The 23,921-nt window shown below is 37.2% G+C and overlaps 3 protein-coding genes across 3 annotated transcripts; 1 reads left to right on the top strand and 2 right to left on the bottom strand.

The window, feature by feature from the left end:
- Window positions 1-128: 128 nt before the first annotated feature.
- upk1a (uroplakin 1a) lies at window positions 129-7,375 on the bottom strand. The gene is made up of 7 exons (XM_026924697.3): window positions 7,226-7,375; window positions 6,346-6,546; window positions 6,175-6,249; window positions 5,187-5,294; window positions 2,331-2,507; window positions 2,035-2,118; window positions 129-639 (listed from the first exon to the last, which is right to left on the bottom strand). Exons 1-7 carry the CDS (start codon window positions 7,286-7,288, stop codon window positions 592-594), a joined length of 756 nt encoding a protein of 251 aa, XP_026780498.1. The 5' UTR covers window positions 7,289-7,375; the 3' UTR covers window positions 129-591.
- A 1,520-nt stretch (window positions 7,376-8,895) lies between these two features.
- zmp:0000000951 (uncharacterized) lies at window positions 8,896-13,012 on the top strand. Its single transcript, XM_026924692.3, has 2 exons — window positions 8,896-11,264; window positions 11,388-13,012. Exons 1-2 carry the CDS (start codon window positions 10,378-10,380, stop codon window positions 12,151-12,153), a joined length of 1,653 nt encoding a protein of 550 aa, XP_026780493.2. The 5' UTR covers window positions 8,896-10,377; the 3' UTR covers window positions 12,154-13,012.
- A 912-nt stretch (window positions 13,013-13,924) lies between these two features.
- Window positions 13,925-22,426, bottom strand: zgc:101716 (uncharacterized protein LOC492784 homolog). Its single transcript, XM_034298203.2, has 6 exons — window positions 22,213-22,426; window positions 17,578-17,673; window positions 17,342-17,485; window positions 16,106-16,404; window positions 15,387-15,519; window positions 13,925-14,242 (listed from the first exon to the last, which is right to left on the bottom strand). The coding sequence occupies exons 1-6, from the start codon at window positions 22,318-22,320 to the stop codon at window positions 14,048-14,050; spliced, it is 975 nt and encodes a 324-aa protein (XP_034154094.2). The 5' UTR covers window positions 22,321-22,426; the 3' UTR covers window positions 13,925-14,047.
- Between the last annotated feature and the right edge of the window lie 1,495 nt (window positions 22,427-23,921).

Below are 23,921 nucleotides of genomic sequence, written 5' to 3'. Positions count from 1 at the left end.
ATGACTAAGATTATACACCTTCATTATTCGACTCCTTTGTAGAATCAGGTATCGTATTTGTGTTGTAGTTTCCTGGGTGTAACCGTCATTATGGTAAAAGTCCTGTTACATATAGAATAAATAAACACTGAAGTAGTTTGCTTTTATTAACACAATTACAACAGTCCACATATGCACACATGTAACTGATTAAAACATAGCATAAATATATATTACTGTAAATGTACAATTGTCATAAGAGAAAAACCCTGAAATGGAGTGTTCTTTTAAAGAATGTAATGAAATCTATAATGAAAACCCATGACAGTTCAAAAGGAACAAAGACGCTATCATGCCAGTCAAACACAAAACACATTACAAGCACTAAGCAAACAGAAAACTGTAAATGTTGTGCAATCAGAGTTCGGTACCAACGTTTGCCTCGAAGGAAGATCTTGGTAGCAGGAGGCAGAAATGGCGAGGTCATATGTGGCATTGTTCCAAAGCCAAGAATGCTATAAATGAACAAAATCTAGCAGGTACTTATTACACTGATAGACTTCCTTTGTAAGCCACATTAGCATTGTTGGTTGAAAAATCTGTTTAATGATGTTATTCCAGGAATATGAAGTACACAATGGCAATCAGCAGAAGGAAAAACTGAATGGGAGAGAGAGAGAAAAAAGACATTAGCAAACATCTTGTTGCAACTTTTTAAAATGTGTGTATGTATCTATGTCTTAAGGTAAAAAGTTATTGAAGCTTATCATTAAAGCTCCAGTCAGTCCTGAAATCATGAGTCAATTCGAATTTCCTATTAAAGAGCCGGAGAAAGGCATGTGTGGTGGCCTGGGTAAACACTTCACACAGCGAAATTCTGATATAACAATTGTGTGGGCCTCACCAACAAATAACTTCAGCTGACCAAACAACAACAACAAAAAAAACAGATTTCAATAAGTAGTCATTTTTCCAAAAAGTAAACCACCGTTCAGAAACCAGGTGGGAAAGATTTTGGCCCACTCTTCTTTACAACATTTCTTCAGTTTATTGGTGGTTGAGGGCATTCATTTATGCACAGCTCTCTTAAGATCCCACCACAGCATCTCAGTGGGGTTGAGGTCTGGACTTTGACTTGGCCATTCCAACACCTTGATTTTATTATTTAGCCATTCAGATGCCGATTTGCTGGTGTGCTTGGGATCATTGTCCTGTTTCATGACCCAATTTTGGTCTCACATTTGTCTCAAGAATATTCTGGTATAAAGTGGAGTTCATCATTGTCTCAACGACTGCAAGTTTCCCAGGTCCTGTGGCCACAAAAACAAGCCTGAATCATCACCCCTCCTCCACCATGCTTGGCAGTTGGTACGTGGAGGTGTTTATAGTGACGCGCTGTTTTGTTTTCACCGAACATCTCCACCTTGGTCTCATCAGTCCAAAGAATATTGTTCCAGAACTTTTGTGCTTTGTTCATGTGCAATTTTGCAATCCTAAATCATGCTGCCATATTCTTTTTGGAGAGAAGGACATTCTCCCTAGCCACCCTTCCATGAAAGCAATACTTGTTCAGTCTTCTTCTGATTGTGCTGTCATGAACATAAACATTTAATGTGCTTACAGAAGCCTGTAGGTCACATGACGTAGCTCTTGGATTTTTCTTTATATCTCTGAGCATTAAATGGTTTGATGGACTGAAATTTCTGTTTAGATGAAATGTATTTATGCTTTATTAAAGTATAAGTGTCAGAGTATTTTTTAGGCATAAAAACCCAATTTTTGGTCAAAACTTGATTTTCCATCATTTTACACTGTTAGAATTCCACCACAGCAACATCTGACAGGTTTTCCCAGACCACCTTACATATATGCTTTAGTATCTTAATCTTGGAGCTAGTCAGTAAAAATAATAATGTGACAATTACACTCCAACTCCAACACTGACAGGTAGTGCTAATTCCTGTTGAACAAATGTATCGTCAGGACATTAACATTTAATACTGTACATTGGAAATTATTATTTTTTTTATTAAAAAAAAAAAGTCTAACACTCACCACAAACATTTGCACGGAAAAGCCATACCAGCTCACGGACCAGGTATAACGATTTAACATAGACTGGATGTAGGTGAAACAACCCTGCAGGAATAGGAGCAAATAAATTCACTTCAAATACAGTGTAAAGCAGGAAAAGACTTGCTCTTGCCTTTGGTCTCTACTAACCTCTAAGAGATAGATTAAGATAGCGGATATATTAAGCATATAATGATCATGAGGATAGACAGGTTTTGCTTGCTGTAAACAAATAGGCCTGGACCTGAAATGGTCTGTAAAATTTTGGTTCTGCCCACCTTGCTGAATATTGCACTGTTCTGGCCAAGCTTGCAGCCAGTTGGGTCAGCAGGATCAAAGCTGCTCTGGCGTTGGCAGCAGCTGAGAGGCCAGGGGTATGAGGTGCCATACATCTGCATGAAGGTGGAATTGTACTCTACCCAGTCCAGTGGGCTGTCTGTCCCACAGCATTGAGCCTAGACACGGGAAGAATTGATTGTGTATTAGAATATTAAAATGACTCCTTCAGTAAACCCAATGTCTAGAACTTAATTAATACTAGATATATTCGAATCACAATGCAAAATGCTATATTCGTTCATTCATCTTCAATAACTACTTTATCCTAGTCAGGGTCAGAGGGATCCAGAGTCTATCCTGGGAATACTATGCGTGAGGTGGGATATACCCTGAATGGCATGCAAGTCCATCACCGGGCACCATGTACACACACATTCACACTAAGGCACTTTAGTGTAGCCAATCCACATTCAAGCAGGTTTTTGGGAGGTGGAAGAAATAATGATGAGCAGAAAGGGGCAGGCTTAGCAAGGTTCGATCCCACACATTGTTGATCCATTGCTTTGGAGTCCAGAACTTCAACTACTCAGCTTATGGCATGCTGTCTAAAATGTTACCGTACATTTTATTATTATTATTTTTTAATCCAACGTGTGCATTAAGAGCACAGACACATACATATATGTCATACTAATTTTATTGAGTCTGATGTTGTGGAAAAGGTTTGAATTTTTGATGCATGAAGTAAAGACATGCCATTCCACCACTGGTTTTTATAACATAAACACAATTTTGTGTGAGTGAACAATTGAGCCTAGCTCTTTCACAACCAACAGTATGAGCTATAGAGACTTGTTTTGGGTGATGGATCTCTTCAAGATCTCACGAGGCTAAATCATCAATCTACAGCCAATAAATCACAAACTCTGCAGGATTTTTCAATTTGAAATTCTGTATATCCTGATGTCAACTGTATGGCCAACAGAGTAAGCTCAATACAGAGGACCAATAGTTAAAAATGGCTTCTGTTTATACCTGACTGATCAGTGTTTGTCAAAATTATGTAAGGAATGAAACACTTTATGACATGCTGTTATAGGAAAATAATCAATTTCAGGATGATAACAGCATCACACCACCCTGGCGGGAAAAGCACATCCCATCATGATTGTTCATCTGATAGCACAGCAATTAGCCAATGCTAACAACTGTTTTATTTATTAAGGGACAACATGCATTTTTATCCATTTTGATTACATTTAATATGGTGGAATGTCTGCAAAACAAGTTATGTCCTGTTATCACTTATGACAGCAAGAAACAGCCTTTCCTTAACCAGTCTCTCTTGAAGTTAATAAGACTTGCTTATGCAGCTTGTCTTGAAACCACAAAACCTTCTGCCCTGAATACTTTCCCATGGCAAAAAAAAAAAAAAAATTACAGCTTTACCTCTGGCAGTTACAAAGCACTGACACTGGAGACTCCTTCCAAAAATGATTATTAAAAACATCTCCTCATAGAAATCAACGATTACACACTTTTAAAAAAATCCCTGGAGCAGATTTGTAGTGTGGAGCATCTACCACACAAGTCCCTGCGTAAGTATAGAAACGATAACTTATTAGAATGATTGCATTAATATAAACCTGTGATTTGCCTTGTAGCCGGAACTACTATCAAACTGCGGAAGAAATTATGGTTCCTTTTTATGCACTGGAGAGAACAAAGAGAGCCTGTAAGTAGCATTACTGAACAAGATCCTGGATCAGCATCCATTTTTTATATTCCCCAATTTTCTCTCTAATTTAGTCTTAGCCAATTCCTACCCAACAGATACCAACCCAACTTCCTCCAAGAGACACATGAAGCCAGCCATTCCGCATCTTTTCAAACTGCCGTGCATGCTAAGTCACACTCAGACGAAAGTGCTATTCGTCCCCTTCCACATGATCAGAAACACCCATGATTGGCAATTATCCCCATATTTCCAGTTTACACTTGTGGTACTTGGACAGTTAAGGGATCTTTGCTTCCTAAGGTGGTCCTATTTGGAACTATTTGTGATGGAGAAATCCTCTGATGTAGGGTTATCATTGAACCTTTAGGGGTTTCCTCAAAATGACAAGCCAAAAAGCTTAACTTAAGGTTTTTTCTCCAATATACAGTACACCCTGTATAAAGGTTTTATCTACCCTGCTGAAAAATCCACCTTTGTCTGACCAGCTGCCATGCTGGTTGAACTGGTAGACCATCATTGCCAGATGTTCTGGTAGAAGTTCTGGTAGAAAGGAAACTGCTTCTGAATTACCTCTACTAATTCAAAATCATAGACAAGTTATTTTTAAGATTTTAAATTTACAGACATTTACTGATCAATTTAGTGAAGTAATAAGGAAACTGGTAATTAACAGCTGACAAAGATGGTCTACCAGCTTAACCAGCTCAACCTGTGTTTTTGCAACCAAGTCAGATTTTCAGTTTTTTAGATTTATCATTTTTAGAGTATATCGTTTGTGGAAGAGATTTATTGCATCTCTCACAAAAACACTAAGATCAATTACCCTTAATTTGTATGTTTATTATAAATGTGTACATTTTTTACTTTTATTGCATTGTTTCCACACTGAGCGTTTCATGACTAGTTCACACACAACCTGAAGTGTGTATAACGGAAAAAAGGAGGGGTCAAACATGCTGTGTCAAGCCTGAGTTGAAGAAAATCCAAGCTAATGTTGCTCAGTTGTGTGAAAAGCCAATCCACAGTGAGTTTAGTGTGAAATTCACCAAAACATGATTAGGAATGTGGCTCCCTACAGAATAAAGACAGAGAATTTTCCAGAACAGGATGTACTTACATCTAGCATTACTTTGTTCCAAGTATTAGTGATCTGCATTCCTCGGTCACTTTTGTCTGCGTAGTACATCAGCATCTGGCTCTTCACCAAATTACTATTTCCAACTAGCTACAAAGGAGAGAGACAAGGACAAGGATGGTTCAGCTGAAAATGCTAACATGGCTAAAAGTGAATGAAAGGATTAAAGCCAGCATAACTGTTAAGGCTTTTTTATGAAATTCTTGACAGAAAATATTAGCATTAACCTTTTGTTAACATTTTCTTCAAAAGAAGTAGGAATAATGATAAGGAATAAATGATATTTTACAGTGACCCTGTGTTTGAATAATGTTTATTGTACGCTAGTCCGCTTCCCCTTTGTGAATCCTGCTCCCCTAATGTCATGGGCCTTTTTTTTTTTTTTTTTTTTTTTTTTTAAATCTGAAAACATTTGTAGCTGACAGAGACTACATATGAGATGTCTATTTATGTAGACATATTTTAATTTTTTCAACATGTACAGCTAAATAGTATTTCATAGCTAGCTAATTAGGTACAGTGCTAACTACCTGGCTTGCTAACTAGCTTGAAGAGTAAAGTCATGAAGCTTTGCTAGCTGTAAAAATAGTAGTTGCCTAGAGAGAATATGAATATGGCAAATCAACTGGTATATTTTTGAAGCATTTTATTACTCTTCTTTATATTTATAATGACATTATTCACTATTTTCCTTCTTTTCTGAGCATTCCATCACACTGTTAATGCTATCTGATCAAGTCATGATTATTGTAATTACTGATATTACTGATAATACCTCCCAATTTGGTCTTTTGCCAGTTCCCACCCAGAGAAATTGAGTAGTCTGACTGTCTGCTCCTGTACATTTACATAGTTCTTGAGAAATTATGTTTTTCTCCTTTTTATTAGCACATCTAACCATTTTTAACAGAATTAAGACTGACACTAAAGTAAGATGTGTTACAGTGAATGTCTGCTCCTGTACACTTACGTAGTCTCTGTTGGTGACCGCTGTGATGCAGGACGCACATTCGAATATGAAGATGATGAACATGAGGATCAGGTACTGTTGAACAATGTAAGTCAGAGTTTTTTCAGATATGTTTGCAGTTTCATCATACAAAGACAGTTAGTTCTTTTGAGATCCATGACAGAAACATACCGTCAGTATGAGTGACCGTTTCTTTTTCAGAGTGGCGTAGATGCCAAAGATGGCAGTGCAGAAGTAGGCAAAGCCAGTGAAGATGGCTATCCAGGCTGCTGCAAAGATATCATCCTTCCCTGATATGGCAGCTATTGGGTACAGTTTATATGGATCTACGGCCACCCAAATGGCTAATGCAAATAACGCCAGTCCTGCTGCCTAGAGTGGAAATAAATATTTTCACCCAGTAATACAACTGAACAAAGTTAAGTAACTTACCAAAGTAAAATTGTAGTTACATAAGTTCACAATGGGAAATGAGTTATCACTCTGATAATCAGCATCACACACATCAGTCTCTTTCTCACTGCCTGAGGTAAAACTCACCTGTGGCATTTAAACGCAAGCCTCATTGTCGTCTCTTCACTTGACAAATCTTTGTTTCTTTGGAAATAATCACTTAATAATCGATTCACTCATCAGTCCTGTATTGTTGGTTAATTTGCCTGTTATTAATGGCTTTTTAGTAGGTCATTTAAACTTTTTAAAAAATTAGTTTTTATTTAGTTACCTAAATTAGATATTTTCTTGTCGTTTTGGTGAGGGAATTTTTTGTACAGTCTCACATACCATTTCAATGTATACTATGGTTGTTCAGTCATATAATTCAATGAATAGAAGAAATCATAAACTTATTTTCCATATTTTATATCAGGAAAGAAAGTCGACATAGCGAGACTGAAATATATGTATAATCACTGAGCCTTCAAATAAGAGGGTCAAGAAGAAAATTCTAAATTACAATGGGACATTAATTATATAATTACATCAATATTGTATTGTATTGTATCACCATAAACATAACTATTATCACTTTATTATTATTTTATAGACTTACCGCTGCAAAGACATTCAGTACAACAACAATGACCATCAGAGCAATGATGCATCCATTTGCCATGGCTGAAGTGTCTCCGTAGGTCTTCTCACTGTGGCCCAAAAAAAATCAAATGATATGTGTCACAGCTTACTGCTAAAGAAAACTTGAAGCCTGGGATCACAGGATGGGGAGAGGCTTGATCTGTTTACGCCATCAGTTATTCAGCGGGAACCAGGAGGAGAAAAAGTAAGCAAACCAGTTCTGCCTCTATTCTCAAAATCTTCACAGCATTTTTCTAAATCTGGGTTGCGGTCAGATCGGTTTGTTCCCTTGTGTTACCTGGACAAATACATTTAAACAAAGTTATTAAGAACTGTAAGTTACAGAACTAATACTAATTATGATGATCCAGCAGTGTCCCAGTTATAGTTGTTAAGTGATATCCAATTTATAATTATTAAACAAATGTACATTATTTCTCTCCAATTTCAATATTCATCTTAAATGTGTACCTTTATGAATAAGGGACTGTAATGTGGGAACAGAGTAACAACAAATGACATAAGACTGTTGAACATGAAGGGACGTGTTTCTCATCCCGAGACTGAACCTGCTCCACCTGTGCTGACTCCTGAACATTTGTTCTCATAACATCAAAGTGACTTTCTGTGTTTATCACTGGGATTAAATTACAGTCAGAATGGTAGCACTGCCATATTATCTTCTACCAGTCTGAAATGATCAAATTTACCAAACATTCTTCCTTCTCTATCTATTTTACTGAGTTTTGGGTTTGTCAGTAGTGAGTCATATTCATATCTTAAGTCATATCAATTAAAAGCCAAGTTAGGAAGACAAAAAGAACTAGAGGGCATGTCTTAATTTGCATTATCATCTGGTCAAAAGGGTGAGGCAAAACGTATTTTTAGCTTGGCAAATAGTATTTACAGTCAATGCCTCATTTATTCAACTATTTATTAAGATTAAGTCTGCGGTAAAAAAAGCTGATTTCATTTCATGTGGTGACGTGGATTGCTGGCATTATAATTTGTATTCATTACTCATTCATAATCTAATAGTGTCTTATATAATAGAGTGCTTTTTAAAAATATTATAATGCAGTTGCATCCAAGTCTGAGTTCACCACCAATTTTTATTTAATCCCTTATAAGAAATGACTTATCAAAGAAAATAAAATGTACAACTGAGACACAACTTGACACAAACAAGTCATCTCTCAACAACCAACTGTTAATATTGACTAAATTAGTATAGTTCTAAAGAACAACTTTTTTTTTTTTTTTTTTTAAGTTTTTTTTATTAAAAGAACCACCTACAGGATTCTACTGCAGGTTGTGATTCTTTTTTCTCCTGATGAGTGGTATCTGTATCTAACATAGTTTCACTGTAGAGTTTAATAGAGAGGTATCTGATTGGTTTCTCACTTAAAGACCACTCATGTATAGATAACGTTTCTACTTTTTTAGAGCTATATTGAGCAATGAAATACTACAAGATAACTTTTACTGCTTTAAGAGCGGTTTCTTTTTTTTTTTTTGTTTTGTTTTATTGCTTTAAGGCAAAATTATTTATGTAGCACATTTCATACCCAAGCAAATCAAGGTGCTTTCCAAAAAAAAAAAAAAGAGAGAGAGAAAAAGAAAAAAGGAAAGACAATTGAACAGGAAAGTATTCAGTCTCAATTTAAAAATATCTAATGTTGAGGCACGTCTGAGACTCTATGACTATCTTAGAGCAGCGTAAAAGCTAAAATACGCTTCTTTGTTTTTAGTGTTTACCAAAATGACTAGTTCTAAAGACCCAAGACTCCTGATAGGCTCAGATTGCTTAAGCATATCCAACATCTATGTTCCTAATCTGTGTGGTGTTTTATAGACAAGTAGGAGTACACTGAAGTCAAATCTGTACCACAGAGCAAGTCAATGTAGGGATTTAAGAATTAGGAAGATGCGTTCCCTTCTCTAGTGAGAACGCGAGAGCTGTGTTTTGTATCAGCTGAAGTTTCTTGTCTTTTTGGGAAGTCTGGTCAGGAGACCATTACAGTAGTCAACCCTGCTAGAAATAAATGAATGAATGAAGTTTTGTTTTGACAGGCTGTATGTCTAAGATGATAGAATGATGATAGATATAGTAGAATAATAAGTATAAATGTACGTGTATAAGCACTATAATCACTTCTTTTCATATTGATACAAACCTGAACTAAATTGATTCACTGTCAAACAAGTCATATTGAAATATCATGTACATGAAAAATAGCTTGATAGCTCTAACATTTTTCATTCAGTTGGAGATTTCTGGGACAAAACACACATAAAATGCAACTACTACCATTTTACATGTCCAGTTAACAGAAAAAAATAAAGCATCAAACCAATTACATGAGATTCCACAGTACAGCAATTCTGACATCTGCTGGAGATCTCAGTCTTTACTTCTATGTTCTCTGTTGTTTTGTAAGTGGCTGTTAATCATACTGGTCTGTGTTTGTACTAAATGGTAAGCTGGGAGGGTTTCTGCTTGACTGCAACTGAAAACTGGTTTGTGTTTGTCTATGTGGTTCTCTGTGTACAATTCAACAGGTATTCCGCCATAGAGTGACACAGAGTTAGCGACATAGTCCTTGTGATGTCACCTGAAAAGAACATTCTGGCCCTTATGTTGTAATTTTGTTGTATAATATTCAGAAAAGCCAAATATACTCTTTGGCTTACTCTGTATACTGCACTTTCTAAAGTTATTCTCACATAAGTCACTGAAAAAGTAAGAACCACCAGCAGAGGTTAAGCTAAGTTGTTTGGGTATCATGTCAAAAAACTGTTCCTTGTCTTACTTTTGTTTGCTGAGAGTAATTATCTACACCATGTAAACTTTAAACGCCCTGAAAACAGTTTGCATTGAATTAGTGCCAAAAAACGTATTGACTAAGTGCGGTATCTTATGTCGTACTTTGACTCAGCTGCATTATGATACAGACAAATTTTGCTGCTCCTGTGTGAAGGTGATATACATCTTAGCTGCTTCAGTGAGTGCTGAAAACTCTACACAGCATTTTTCTGCTTTGGTAAACACAAGATTGATAGATATTTGTGGCAGACACTAGTTATAGAGGTTCCAGTTGTGACCTTTTGACAGAGTTTTTCAAAAGAATGGAAAGGAAACTTCCAGAAGATCAGGAAAAATGTGTGTTGGCTCCATGGAGATTTTCTTGGCTGTCAAGTGGATTTAAGAACAGGCTTGTGGCAGCGCTGGAACTTTATGAACATTTCCCATTAGATATAGCTGTCACTGGAGGAACTACATCAGCAAATGCAAGGCTCGCTTCTGCTGTCTGTGGATTGAAAGATGAACAGGACACAGAAGAAGAAGAAGAAGAAGAAGAAGAGGAGGAAACCGATGAAGACAGTGATGAGCAAGGGGATGAAGGTGAGGAAGATGATGGATCAAGTATTAACCTATCTGCTAAGGTCTCTGTTGTGAGAAAATCAGTTGTGAGATTTATAGATGACTTTGCAGAAGACGGTCCTGACTCTACTCCAGTGCTTTTCCACCCTCAAATCCCCAATGTCCGCATTTTGACAGTACAGGAAAGTTCTGATCTTGCTCAGGACAGCTATGATGTATTGGTGGTCCTCACGACAGAGTTGCACCAGGAAGACCATATGAAGCTCACCATGGAGCAATGTGAAAAGAATAAGCCCTTGTATCTGGTTAAAGCCGAGCAAGAAATGGATCTTGTCCGTGAAAATCTGGCTGGACCCTGTAAGACCTGTGCATGGGAACGAATGAGAGCTCGCACTTTGGAGTTTCAGAAGAAACACAAGGCAGAATTTGAATCAGCAGAGAATGCAGAGAAGCAACAGACTTCCCACGGTCCTCTTCCTCAACACCAAGGTATTAAGCTCTGGGACCCTGAAGAAGTTGCAGGAGTTCTAGTGAAAGCTATACCTGAATTGCGCAAGAAGGCTTTCAGTCAGTTTTTGGTGGATCTCACAAGAGAACTTAAAGGCCCGAAAAGAGAGAGTTATGGCAGAGGGTAAGTAGTCAATCTAAAACTTAAAATGATTTTAGCGAAGTCATATTTTCTGGGATATCGCTGAATGTCTGTGTCCCACATCTCTAATTTTATGCATGCATTTTCAATACATTTACCCGACAGATCCCTGGTAAGCTCTGCTTTTAAAAACAGCAAGATAAGCAAGGAAGACCTAGGCAGAATCTCTGTGGTCTTTCAATCCCAGGATCTCACTGACCAACCGTCCAAACTGCTCTCCATTTGCAACGCCCTTGAGTACTTTCGTCTGGATGTGGGTGTAATAGGGGAGACGGGTTGTGGCAGCTCCAGCCTCTTCAACACCCTCCTGGGTCTGAAGAATGGGGACAAGGGAGCTTCCCCCATTGGGGTCTTTGAAACCACAAAGAAGCCTGTGATACATCCATACTCAGAATACCACAATGTTCTTCTGTGGGACCTCCCTGGCTTGGGAAGCGTGGAAGATTTTAAGACTGCATCTTCTGGCTCCACACTGCACCAAGTTCCTCCAATACCTCCAATACCTCCATGTGATGTCTACATCCTGGTCTCACCCCTGAGGATCAATCTGGGGTACATCCAACTATTGAAGCACTTTTTGTCGCAAGGAAAATCTTGCTATCTTGTGCTGGCCAAGGCTGATTTGATTGAGGAGAAGTCAACTGAAGAAGTGAAGAGATGGACTGAGGAGATTTTGGATAAGCTAGGTCTGAAACAGAATGTCTATCTGGTATCTGCACTTCATCCAGAGACCTTGGATTTGCCCAAAATGAGAAAGACATTCAATGATGCACTAGAAAGCCATAAGAGAGTTGCTCTGGCCAATTATGTGGCAAAACTACTGGAGCAGGATGTGTTTTGGAAGAGGGCTGACCCTTGCAAAATAAACTGACTTCATGCAATGAGTTGCTTTTACACCACTTTAAAATTGAGGGCTCCATGCAAAATGTTGGTGCATCATAGTGTTTAACTATAGTTAATATAGTTAAGTCTCTGCTGGACTGTATAAAGAAATGAAATTCTATTCAGTAAAACAATTTGCTTATCATGATGGGTGTGTGTGTTTGTACTGGCTCTTCCGGGTGTGTGTGTTTGTAATAGAACTTCAGAAGAGCCTATCTGACATCTACAGTTTAGCTGTAGCATTTACAATTTTTCCCTCTTGCCATGACAGTTTGAGAGACACCTGAATCTGACTGGGCTCAACAGAAAAGATCTCAGGAGATCATCAGGAGATCAAGAGTTCAAATCCACAACAATGGCGCATCCATCCTTGCTTGGGAGCCAAGCGAGGATAGTTGGTCATGCTTTCTGGGTGGGAGGGATGGCATACTCTCTCCTCTGTGAATCACATAAACACTAGCCAATTGTGGGTGTCTGTGAGATCACATGTCCGGCAAAGGGCAGAAAGCACGTTCCTCTGGAGTGTGTTTTGCTGCCCTGTGATACAGCATGGGCAGCAGTTTGAAAAGATGCAGTTGGCAGATTTCATGCCTTTGAGGAAGCACATGTTACACTCAGCTGTTTGATTATAAATACAAACATTTCTGCAGATTGCAGTTAAAAATCTGCTTAACCAATTCACATTTTATCATTTATGGAATAAGCCATCCTATCCACTGATACGCTAGGGTAAGATTCTGTTTTTTTTTTCTGCATGCTAGGATTTTCTTGTTGGCAATGGTAGGGTCAAGTCACAAGTTTATATTAATGCTCTCATTCTAATGCATTATTGTTTCTATAGTAACAGCTTACTCAAAGACTTACTCAAAGACATATATATATATATATATATATATATATATATATATATATATATATATATATATGTGTGTGTGTGTGTGTGTGTGTGTGTGTGTGTGTGTGTGTGTGTGTGTGTGTAATTATTGATGTTGTAAAGTTTTCTGTGAGGAGATTATTGAACTTTTTTGGAAGGAGTCTCTAGTGTCAGCACTTTGTAATAGTTAGAAGTAAAGCTGTAAGTTTTCAGACATGGGAACCTGTGCAGGACAGTGGGTATTGTGGCTTCTCAGTAACATGACAGGCTTTTTTTTGGTCTTAACTTCAAGAAAGAAAAAAAAAAAAAAGCTGGTGAGGGAACGACTGTTTATAGCTGCTATAACTTAATGGAGAACAAGAACTAACTTCACTGATGTTCTCACTGATGTTCCACAACATTAAATGCAACAATAAATGGATAAAAAGTATGATGTGTCATTCTTTAATAAAAAAGTTGTTAGTGTTGGCAAATTTCTGTGGGATAAGAGGAATACAAGACTTCTTGACTTGCTGTTATTGGAAGATAGATAATCAATTTACAATGGGGATGGTAATTCTGAACCACTCCACCCCATCACAAATCCTTATTTATACATCTCTATTATTTAATGTGCTTTTACCTGGAACTACTTTGTGGTAAAACTAAAGAACAGCTGTCTTCCATAGAAGCCACGTCTTTTTCCGTTGAAGCCATGTCTTTATAAACAATGATTAAAAGGTCTTGTTATTGGAGTCTTACTTTCCTGATCAAGAAAGCTTTTAGCTTTGCTCTTTACATTGCAGTCCTGGACACGTTACGTGCAAGGAAATTCATTAAAGCTTTCAGTTATCTGTCAATATATGAGAATACAATACATACAATTATACAGTATTTACAGAGTAAATAGTAAACATTTAAAATCTTTATTTGTAAAATCCCAAAACATTCTTCATAACACCAAATCATTAAAACCTGCATCACTGTACACAAACATTTAAATCCATTTTTATAGTAAAATCCTTGGTGTTCATGTTGGTGTCCTTGGTGTCCCCGTCTCCGTTTCCTTATCACTTGATAAGACTGTATTCTCTTTCATCAGCAGGCAGGCATGTAGTTTGTTCCACCACCTTCCCTCAAAGTCCTTAATGGTAAGACCTGATAAACCCTCACCATCCTGGTTCTCTTCACGCATCTTCTCTGGGTTCAGATCTTCCGCCATTACCTGCATTTACGACATTAGAGCAGCCTTTTAAACACACTGTGTTCAAACTCAAAACTGAGGTTTACACACCAAAATTGAAGCTTAATGTTAAAAATAGCGTAATTCAACTAGAAAATACTGCATGTATTTATTGTTACTTTGATAGCCTGTAATCCACGACCACTTATTCATACTCATATACATGTGTCATATTAAATTAGACTGCATTTAATCACTGCTTATGATATTATCATGAAATTGTATTGCACTTTGAAATTGTATTTTGTCCACACCTACACTATAGGTATGGCCATACCTACACTAAATCATCACACCCTGCTTGTTGAACATCCCATTCTGGATTTAGTTCCCACTTTGCTGTTATAATAACCTCCATTCTTCTGGGAAGGCTTTCCACTAGATTTTGGAATGCGGCTGTGGAGATTTTTGTCCATTCAGCGACAAGAGCATTAGTGAGGTCAGGCACTGATGTCAGGTACAGTCGGAGTTCAAGTTCATCCCAAAGGTGTTCAGTGGGGTTGAGGTCAGGTCTCTGTGCAGGCCACTCGAGTTCTTCCACACCCAACCTTGGAAAACCATGTCTTCATGGAGCTCACTTTGTACACAGGGGCAATGTTATGCTGGAACAGGTTTAGGCCTCTTAGTTCCAGTGAAGGGAAATGTTAATGCTACAGCATACAAAGACGTTCTATACAACTGTGTGCTTCAAACTTTGTGGCAACCGTTTGAGGAAGGTCCATGTATGGGTGAGATGGTCAGGTGTTCATAAACATTTGGCCATATAGTACATCTTTCTGGGCAGTAATTCAAGTCCTAAACTTCCAAGACACTTCAGAAGGTCCAATTAAACAAAAAGTGATCGAATATAAGGGGTTCCAGAACCTGGCAGTGTTGAACCAAGACTATGTTGTTTTAGCTAGGTAAATTTAACTATGGAAATGAATACTAGTGATCTACAAACAAACACAGCTGTTCAATAGTATGACTGCTTTGTTCGTTTTTAATTTTCATGCATTCCTTGCTGAGGTGGAGAACTGCACATTTTTTCTTTGCAGAGAAGGACACATGCAATGCTGTCACCAATTATGAACATATATTCCAAATGTACTCTAGTTATTACTCAGTGTACAAGTCACCGTCTCACCTCAGAAATGAGTCGGAGTGTTTCCTCTTTGAGCTGCATCTTGTGCAGAGATGCCTCAATGGCCTGAAGGGTTTTCTTGCTCCTTTCCAGGACAAATGAGAACTGCTGAATCTTCAGTATTTCAATCAGCAGCCTTAAAAGGCAAAGGTAGTAGCGTCAATATTATATGCAATTGATCACATACACCAATTTCACGTTTCAGGGTTATTAAATAGTAGTGATGGGAATTCCGGTTCTTTACGGTGAATCAGAACAATCGACTCAGTACACCAGTAAGAGCTGACTCATTTGGCTTTTAAATGATTCCTTGCCATTTTTTTAAAAAACAGCTAAAAGTTGTTTGTCTATCTATCTATCTATCTATCTTAGAATGTGCTACCTTTTGATTAACAGATGGGCATGATTTGCATTGGGTATGTTATAGAATCTATTTAAATAAATGTGAAAAAAACAGGAAGGTATTTTCTCAAATACAGTAAGTATTCCTGCATTAATATTATGTTAATATTATAATATTAAATAATATTATGTTAATGATTATGTTGATAAGACGTCGATATGATTCAAATGTTGCACTGTGTCTCTTTTTAACAGCATTAGATAATCATGAATACAGAACACTTTCAGCAAATGGATATTATGTACTCTTAAACGTACCCCTAAACGTTTTGACTCGTTTATGAACGACACATCACTATTATGTAAGCTAACAAACTGACCTTGTTCTAATAAAACACATGCACGCCTTCAGCCGCACCTCCTTCTTCTCCTGCTGCTGCTGAATGAAGGCCTGAGGTGTCTGAGGCGTGTCTTTCAGATCCTCGAGGGAGGTGGATGACTCCAGCAGGCTTTGGTAGCTCGTGGCCAGGTTCAGCCAGTGCCAAGGGTTGAAAGGATGCACAGAGCAAAGCTGTTTCAGACTAGAGATGCCGCTCGTCACGTCTCCACAGCCCTCGTGGATGCTCTGTTCCAGCTGTAGGACGCAGGTCAGGTGGCACGTGTTGGTCGCCTCCTTCCTCTGCCGAACCAAAATACAGAATCAATAGCAGGCTATTTTAGTGTGAATGTTCGAATGGTCATTTTTCTGAAGTTGGCTACCAAATCATAAAGGGTACAATGCACCATAAAAAATACAATAAAATAAAAATTAATTAATTAAAACCTTGTTTAGAAAAATCAGCTACTTGAAAATGAACGAAAGACAAAGGTAAGTCATTAAACAACAAACTAACAGAAATATACCACAGCAAAATTGCATTCTTGATTCTAATTGGTCAGAAGATGTTGATTCATTTCCTACAGTATAACAGCAGCTCTGACACTAGTGCGAGCTACAAGGCAAATCACAGGTTTATGTTAATGCACTCTTTTTTTCCCCCCACTAATACGTTATCATTTCCATATTAAGGGACCTGAATAGCAGGTTAATAATAAACAGGTAAAAAGATGTGCTGTTTTTTTTTTTAACCAACAAAAACATATAATCATTGATATGACAAAACTTTCTGTAAGGACACATTAATTTAACATTTATTAAAGGAGTCTCTAGTGTCAGCGTTTTGTAACAGGCAGTAAGTTTTCCGCCACAGGACAGTCACAACAGAGGATGTTGCACTTTCCACTTTCTCCGTCACATGACAAGGGGTCATGTGACATCCCAAGCTGGTGAGGGAATGACTTTTTTATAATGTAAGTGATATGAAGAAGTTCTTTCATGTGTGTTCCACAATATTAGTAACTGTAAATGGATAAAAAGTACATGTCGTTCTTCAATTAATTTTAAAAAAATGTAATCGCTGGAAGATAGCTGTGGTATCAGAGGAATAAAACACTTCAGGACATGCTGTTATTGGAAATAATAACTTGATGATTTTTGTTGATGGCGTTATGCTAAATTTTTCACAGTACCTATAAAATATCACTGTATCATTCACGCAGAATATATTGTAGCCTACCAGTTTCTCACAGATCTCTAGGGCCTGTCTGCTCTTTCCCAGATGACTGCAGCACCGGGCTATTCCCTCCAACACATCTCTTTTCATTGACAGATTGTTATTAGGCACCAGAGGAAGGCATGCTGTGTAGTCCTTTAGAGCTTCCTGTAAATATTCAACCAGAAACCACACTGTGTAAACTGGGACAAAACTCACACAATATAACACCTTTTGTAATTTGCATATCAGTGACTCACCTGATATTGTTTTTTCCTGTATTTCAGATCCGCCCGGAACTTCAGAGTTTTCTGTTCATCTAGCTCGTCTTCGAATTTTTCATAGTGACAAAACCACTAGAGCCAAAACACAGGAAGTAATAATGCACAAGACTTTATTCTAGTATTGACAATAAACATGGTGTTTATAAACATTCCTTATGGTGTCAGTAAATGACACACACGCACACACGTGTATATATGTATACTAATTGGCTTTTATTGAATGTAACTTACAATTGAGACAGAATACACGAACTTATAATTACAACTTGACCTCTAACTGATTCCTTCCAAAAATGTTAAATAAAAGTCTCCTCACAGTAAACATCACCATACTGTATGTTTTTCTTCATAGAAGTCCTATATAAGTCCTGAATGAGATGTTGCTATAGAAACAATAACTGATAATCATTACTGTTCCCAAATATTAAGGGAATAGTCATCACAGTCCTTAAATATTCAAGGAATAATCATCACTGTCCCCAAATATTAAAGGAATAGTCATCACTGCATACAAATATTAAAGGAATAGTCATCACTGCCCCAAATATTAAAGGAATAGTCATCACTGCCCCAAATATTAAAGGAATAGTCATCACTGTCCCAAATATTAAAGGAATAGTCATCACTGCATACAAATATTAAAGGAATAGTCATCACTGCCCCAAATATTAAAGGAATAGTCATCACTGCCCCAAATATTAAAGGAGTAATCATCACTGCCCCAAATATTAAAGGAATAGTCATCACTGAATACAAATATTAAAGGAATAATCATCACTGCCCCAAATATTAAAGGAATAGTCATCACTGCCCCAAATATTAAAGGAATAGTCATCACTGCCCCAAATATTAAAGGAATAATCATCACTGCCCCAAATATTAAAGGAATAGTCATCACTGCCCCAAATATTAAAGGAATAATCATCACTGCCCCAAATATTAAAGGAATAATCATCACTGCCCCAAATATTAAAGGAATAGTCATCACTGAATACAAATATTAAAGGAATAATCATCACTGTCCCAAATATTAAAGGAATAGTCATCACTGCCCCAAATATTAAAGGAATAGTCATCACTGCATACGAATATTAAAGGAATAGTCATCACTGCCCCAAATATTAAAGGAATAGTCATCACTGCATACAAATATTAAAGGAATAATCATCACTGCCCCAAATATTAAAGGAATAGTCATCACTGCCCCAAATATTAAAGGAATAATCATCACTGCCCCAAATATTAAAGGAATAGTCATCACTGCCCCAAATATTAAAGGAATAATCATCACTGCCCCAAATATTAAAGGAACAGTCATCACTGCATACAAATATTAAAGGAATAATCATCACTGCCCCAAATATTAAAGGAATAGTCATAACTGCCCCAAATATTAAAGGAATAGTCATCACTGTCCCAAATATTAAAGGAATAGTCATCACTGCCTACAAATATTAAAGGAATAGTCATCACTGTCCCAAATATTAAAGGAATAGTCATCACTGCCTACAAATATTAAAGGAATAGTCATCACTGCCTACAAATATTAAAGGAATAATCATCACTGCCCCAAATATTAAAGGAATAGTCATCACTGCCCCAAATATTAAAGGAATAGTCATAACTGCCCCAAATATTAAAGGAATAGTCATCACTGCCTACAAATATTAAAGGAATAGTCATCACTGCCTACAAATATTAAAGGAATAGTCATCACTGCCCCAAATATTAAAGGAATAGTCATCACTGCCCCAAATATTAAAGGAATAGTCATCACTGCCCCAAATATTAAAGGAATAATCATCACTGCCCCAAATATTAAAGGAATAATCATCACTGCCCCAAATATTAAAGGAATAGTCATCACTGTCCCAAATATTAAAGGAATAGTCATCACTGCCCCAAATATTAAAGGAATAATCATCACTGCCCCAAATATTAAAGGAATAATCATCACTGTCCCAAATATTAAAGGAATAGTCATCACTGCCCCAAATATTAAAGGAGTAGGCATAACTGCCCCCAAATATTAAAGGAGTAGTCATCACTGCCCCAAATATTAAAGGAATAGTCATCACTGCCCCAAATATTAAAGGAATAATCATCACTGTCCCAAATATTAAAGGAATAGTCATCACTGCCCCAAATATTAAAGGAGTAGTCATAACTGCCCCCAAATATTAAAGGAGTAGTCATCACTGCCCCAAATATTAAAGGAATAATCATCACTGCCCCAAATATTAAAGGAATAGTCATCACTGCCCCAAATATTAAAGGAATAGTCATCACTGCCCCAAATATTAAAGGAATAATCATCACTGCCCCAAATATTAAAGGAATAGTCATAACTGCCCCAAATATTAAAGGAATAGTCATAACTGCCCCAAATATTAAAGGAATAGTCATCACTGTCCCAAATATTAAAGGAATAGTCATCACTGCCCCCAAATATTAAAGGAATAATCATCACTGTCCCGAAATATTAAAGGAATAATCATCACTGCCCCAAATATTAAAGGAGTAGTCATAACTGCCCCAAATATTAAAGGAATAGTCATCACTGTCCCAAATATTAAAGGAGTAGTCATCACTGCATACAAATATTAAAGGAATAGTCATCACTGCCCCAAATATTAAAGGAGTAGTCATAACTGTCCCAAATATTAAAGGAATAATCATCACTGCCCCAAATATTAAAGGAATAATCATCACTGCCCCAAATATTAAAGGAATAGTCATCACTGCCCCAAATATTAAAGGAGTAGTCATAACTGCCCCAAATATTAAAGGAATAGTCATCACTGTCCCAAATATTAAAGGAATAGTCATCACTGCCCCAAATATTAAAGGAATAATCATCACTGTCCCAAATATTAAAGGAATAGTCATCACTGCCCCAAATATTAAAGGAGTAGTCATAACTGCCCCCAAATATTAAAGGAATAGTCATCACTGCCCCAAATATTAAAGGAATAATCATCACTGCCCCAAATATTAAAGGAATAATCATCACTGCCCCAAATATTAAAGGAATAGTCATCACTGCCCCAAATATTAAAGGAATAGTCATCACTGCCCCAAATATTAAAGGAATAATCATCACTGTCCCAAATATTAAAGGAATAGTCATCACTGCCCCAAATATTAAAGGAGTAGTCATAACTGCCCCCAAATATTAAAGGAGTAGTCATCACTGCCCCAAATATTAAAGGAATAATCATCACTGCCCCAAATATTAAAGGAATAGTCATCACTGCCCCAAATATTAAAGGAATAGTCATCACTGCCCCAAATATTAAAGGAATAATCATCACTGCCCCAAATATTAAAGGAATAGTCATAACTGCCCCAAATATTAAAGGAATAGTCATAACTGCCCCAAATATTAAAGGAATAGTCATCACTGTCCCAAATATTAAAGGAATAGTCATCACTGCCCCCAAATATTAAAGGAATAGTCATCACTGCCCCAAATATTAAAGGAATAATCATCACTGTCCCGAAATATTAAAGGAATAGTCATCACTGCCCCAAATATTAAAGGAGTAGTCATAACTGCCCCAAATATTAAAGGAATAGTCATCACTGTCCCAAATATTAAAGGAGTAGTCATCACTGCATACAAATATTAAAGGAGTAGTCATCACTGCCCCAAATATTAAAGGAATAGTCATCACTGCCCCAAATATTAAAGGAGTAGTCATAACTGCCCCAAATATTAAAGGAATAGTCATCACTGTCCCAAATATTAAAGGAATAGTCATCAGTGCCCCAAATATTAAAGGAATAATCATCACTGTCCCAAATATTAAAGGAATAGTCATCACTGCCCCAAATATTAAAGGAGTAGTCATAACTGCCCCCAAATATTAAAGGAATAGTCATCACTGCCCCAAATATTAAAGGAATAATCATCACTGCCCCAAATATTAAAGGAATAGTCATAACTGCCCCAAATATTAAAGGAATAGTCATCACTGTCCCAAATATTAAAGGAATAGTCATCACTGCATACAAATATTAAAGGAATAGTCATCACTGCCCCCAAATATTAAAGGAGTAGTCATCACTGCATACAAATATTAAAGGAATAGTCATCACTGCCCCAAATATTAAAGGAATAGTCATCACTGCCCCCAAATATTAAAGGAATAGTCATCACTGTCCCAAATATTAAAGGAATAGTCATCACTGCCCCAAATATTAAAGGAATAGTCATCACTGCCCCAAATATTAAAGGAATAATCATCACTGTCCCAAATATTAAAGGAATAGTCATCACTGCCCCAAATATTAAAGGAATAGTCATAACTGCCCCAAATATTAAAGGAATAGTCATAACTGCCCCAAATATTAAAGGAGTAGTCATCACTGCCCCAAATATTAAAGGAATAGTCATAACTGCCCCAAATATTAAAGGAATAGTCATAACTGCCCCAAATATTAAAGGAGTAGTCATCACTGCCTACAAATATTAAAGGAATAATCATCAGTTCCCCCAGAGAGGCAAACGGCGGATTTAACCCATTTGTGTTGAGAAGAAGACTGTTTCAATGCTGCTGTTTTGACTTATTTCAGTCATATCTGCTGCTATGTGATGCAGCTGCTCACCTCTGGATCGCAGGTTTTAGGTGTATATGCGGGAAGATCTGTGGATAAATCCCTCTTTCGCGATTCCTCAAATACCGAATCATCAAACGTGCTCCCGAAGATTTCCATGATCTGAAGCAGAGGAAAGTCTCATGCCGTCTCTGTTTACTGCAGCCTGCCTGGGTGAGCTGAGCTGCTTCTTCTGCGACACTGAGACTGTGGCTGAAGAACAGCTCAGGTGCTCAGAGCGCCCTCTAATGGACGCCATGCTGCTTGTACATAACACACTATACAAGGAATACAGAATATTTCACAAAGTTTAACATGTATGTTAAAGATAGGATTTCCAAAAAATGTATACTATGAAAATATGGCATTTTAAGAAACATTATATGGCCAAAAGTATGTGGACATCTGACTATTAAAAACCTGCTCTGTTTGCACAAAGACTATTAGTACTACTGCAATTTTCTGCATAACCATTACATAACTGCTACTGCTACTGCATAATCTTGCAACTTATTTCTACTGTAAATACTTTTATTTAACTTATTTTAACATATTTATTGCTATTTGCATTTCTGGTCAAAGACTAACTTCATTTCATTGTCTCTGTAAGTGTACATTGCACAATGACAATAAAGTTCTCAATCTCAAACTCAATATGTGTTATTTGCCACAAAGTTGGAAGCACACAATTGTATAATATGTCTTTGTATGCTGTAGCATTAATATTTCCCTTTACTGGAACTAAGAGGCCCAAACCTGTTCCAGCATGACAATGCCCCTGTGCACAAAGCGAGCTCCATGAAGACATGGTGTGTGAAGTTTTGTGTGGAAGAAATCAAGTGTCCTGCACAGAGCCCTGACCTCAACCCCACTGAACACCTTTGGGATGAACTGGAACACCGACTGCACCCCAGATCTCCTCGTGCAACATCAGTGCCTGATCTCACTAATGCTCTTGCAGCTGAATGATCACGAATCCCCGCGGCCACATTCCAAAATCTAGTGGAAAGCCTTCCCAGAAGAGTGGAGGTTATTATAACAGCAAAGGGGGAATAAATCTGGAATGGGATGTTCAAAAATTACATATGTGTGTGATGGTCAGGTGTCCGCAAACTTGTGGCCATATAGTATATTGACAAATAATGAATATAATACAAATATGGGCTTTTATTCATTTTGTCTCTATTTTTTTTTCAGGTCTCCTATCCTGCTGTATTAGGGCAGGATGCTATAATATCAATATCGTAGTAAATTATGTCACAATATATTTATATGAGATATCGCCAGAATTGTGATATTTCTTTTAAAAACTTTTTTTAAATAAAAATTATGAATTTTGATTGAAAGCAGCTGACTTGATGGTGAAATTTCATATTGAATTTTCATACAAGAACAGGAATCTGAGGCTATAATCAGTCTGAGGCACAGACTCACCCAAACTGGACAGTTGAAGATTAGAAAAAAAAATCACCTGGTCTTAATCCAGTCTTCAACAGTCTAGTTTTGGTGAGTCTATGCTGATGATGTGCCTCAGATTCCTGTTCTTGGCTGACAGGAGTGGAACCTGATGTGGTCTTCTGCTGTTGTAGCCCATCCACCTCAAGGTCTGATGTGCTGTGCATTCTGAGATGTATTTCTGCTCACCACAGTTGTAAAGAGTGCTTATTTGAGTTACTATAGACTTCCTGCCAGCTCAGAATAGTCTGGTGATTCTCCTCTGA

Source organism: Pangasianodon hypophthalmus, chromosome 22 (genome assembly GCF_027358585.1).
Source record: "Pangasianodon hypophthalmus isolate fPanHyp1 chromosome 22, fPanHyp1.pri, whole genome shotgun sequence".
NCBI lineage: Eukaryota > Metazoa > Chordata > Actinopteri > Siluriformes > Pangasiidae > Pangasianodon > Pangasianodon hypophthalmus.
This window is presented reverse-complemented; position numbering and strand designations above follow the sequence as displayed.

Coding starts and splice junctions, on each gene's coding strand:
- upk1a (XM_026924697.3), bottom strand. CDS start 7,288: ATGGCAAATGGATGCATCATTGCTCTGATGGTCATTGTTGTTGTACTG. Junction 2,508..5,186: donor GGAACAAAGTAATGCTAGAT/GTAAGTACATCC, acceptor TCCCGTGTCTAG/GCTCAATGCTGTGGGACAGA. Junction 640..2,034: donor TTTCCGTGCAAATGTTTGTG/GTGAGTGTTAGA, acceptor TCTCCCATTCAG/TTTTTCCTTCTGCTGATTGC.
- zmp:0000000951 (XM_026924692.3), top strand. CDS start 10,378: ATGGAAAGGAAACTTCCAGAAGATCAGGAAAAATGTGTGTTGGCTCCA. Junction 11,265..11,387: donor AGAGAGAGTTATGGCAGAGG/GTAAGTAGTCAA, acceptor TTTACCCGACAG/ATCCCTGGTAAGCTCTGCTT.
- zgc:101716 (XM_034298203.2), bottom strand. CDS start 22,320: ATGGAAATCTTCGGGAGCACGTTTGATGATTCGGTATTTGAGGAATCG. Junction 17,674..22,212: donor CTAAAACCTGCGATCCAGAG/GTGAGCAGCTGC, acceptor TTTTGGCTCTAG/TGGTTTTGTCACTATGAAAA. Junction 16,405..17,341: donor TAGAGATCTGTGAGAAACTG/GTAGGCTACAAT, acceptor TTGGTTCGGCAG/AGGAAGGAGGCGACCAACAC.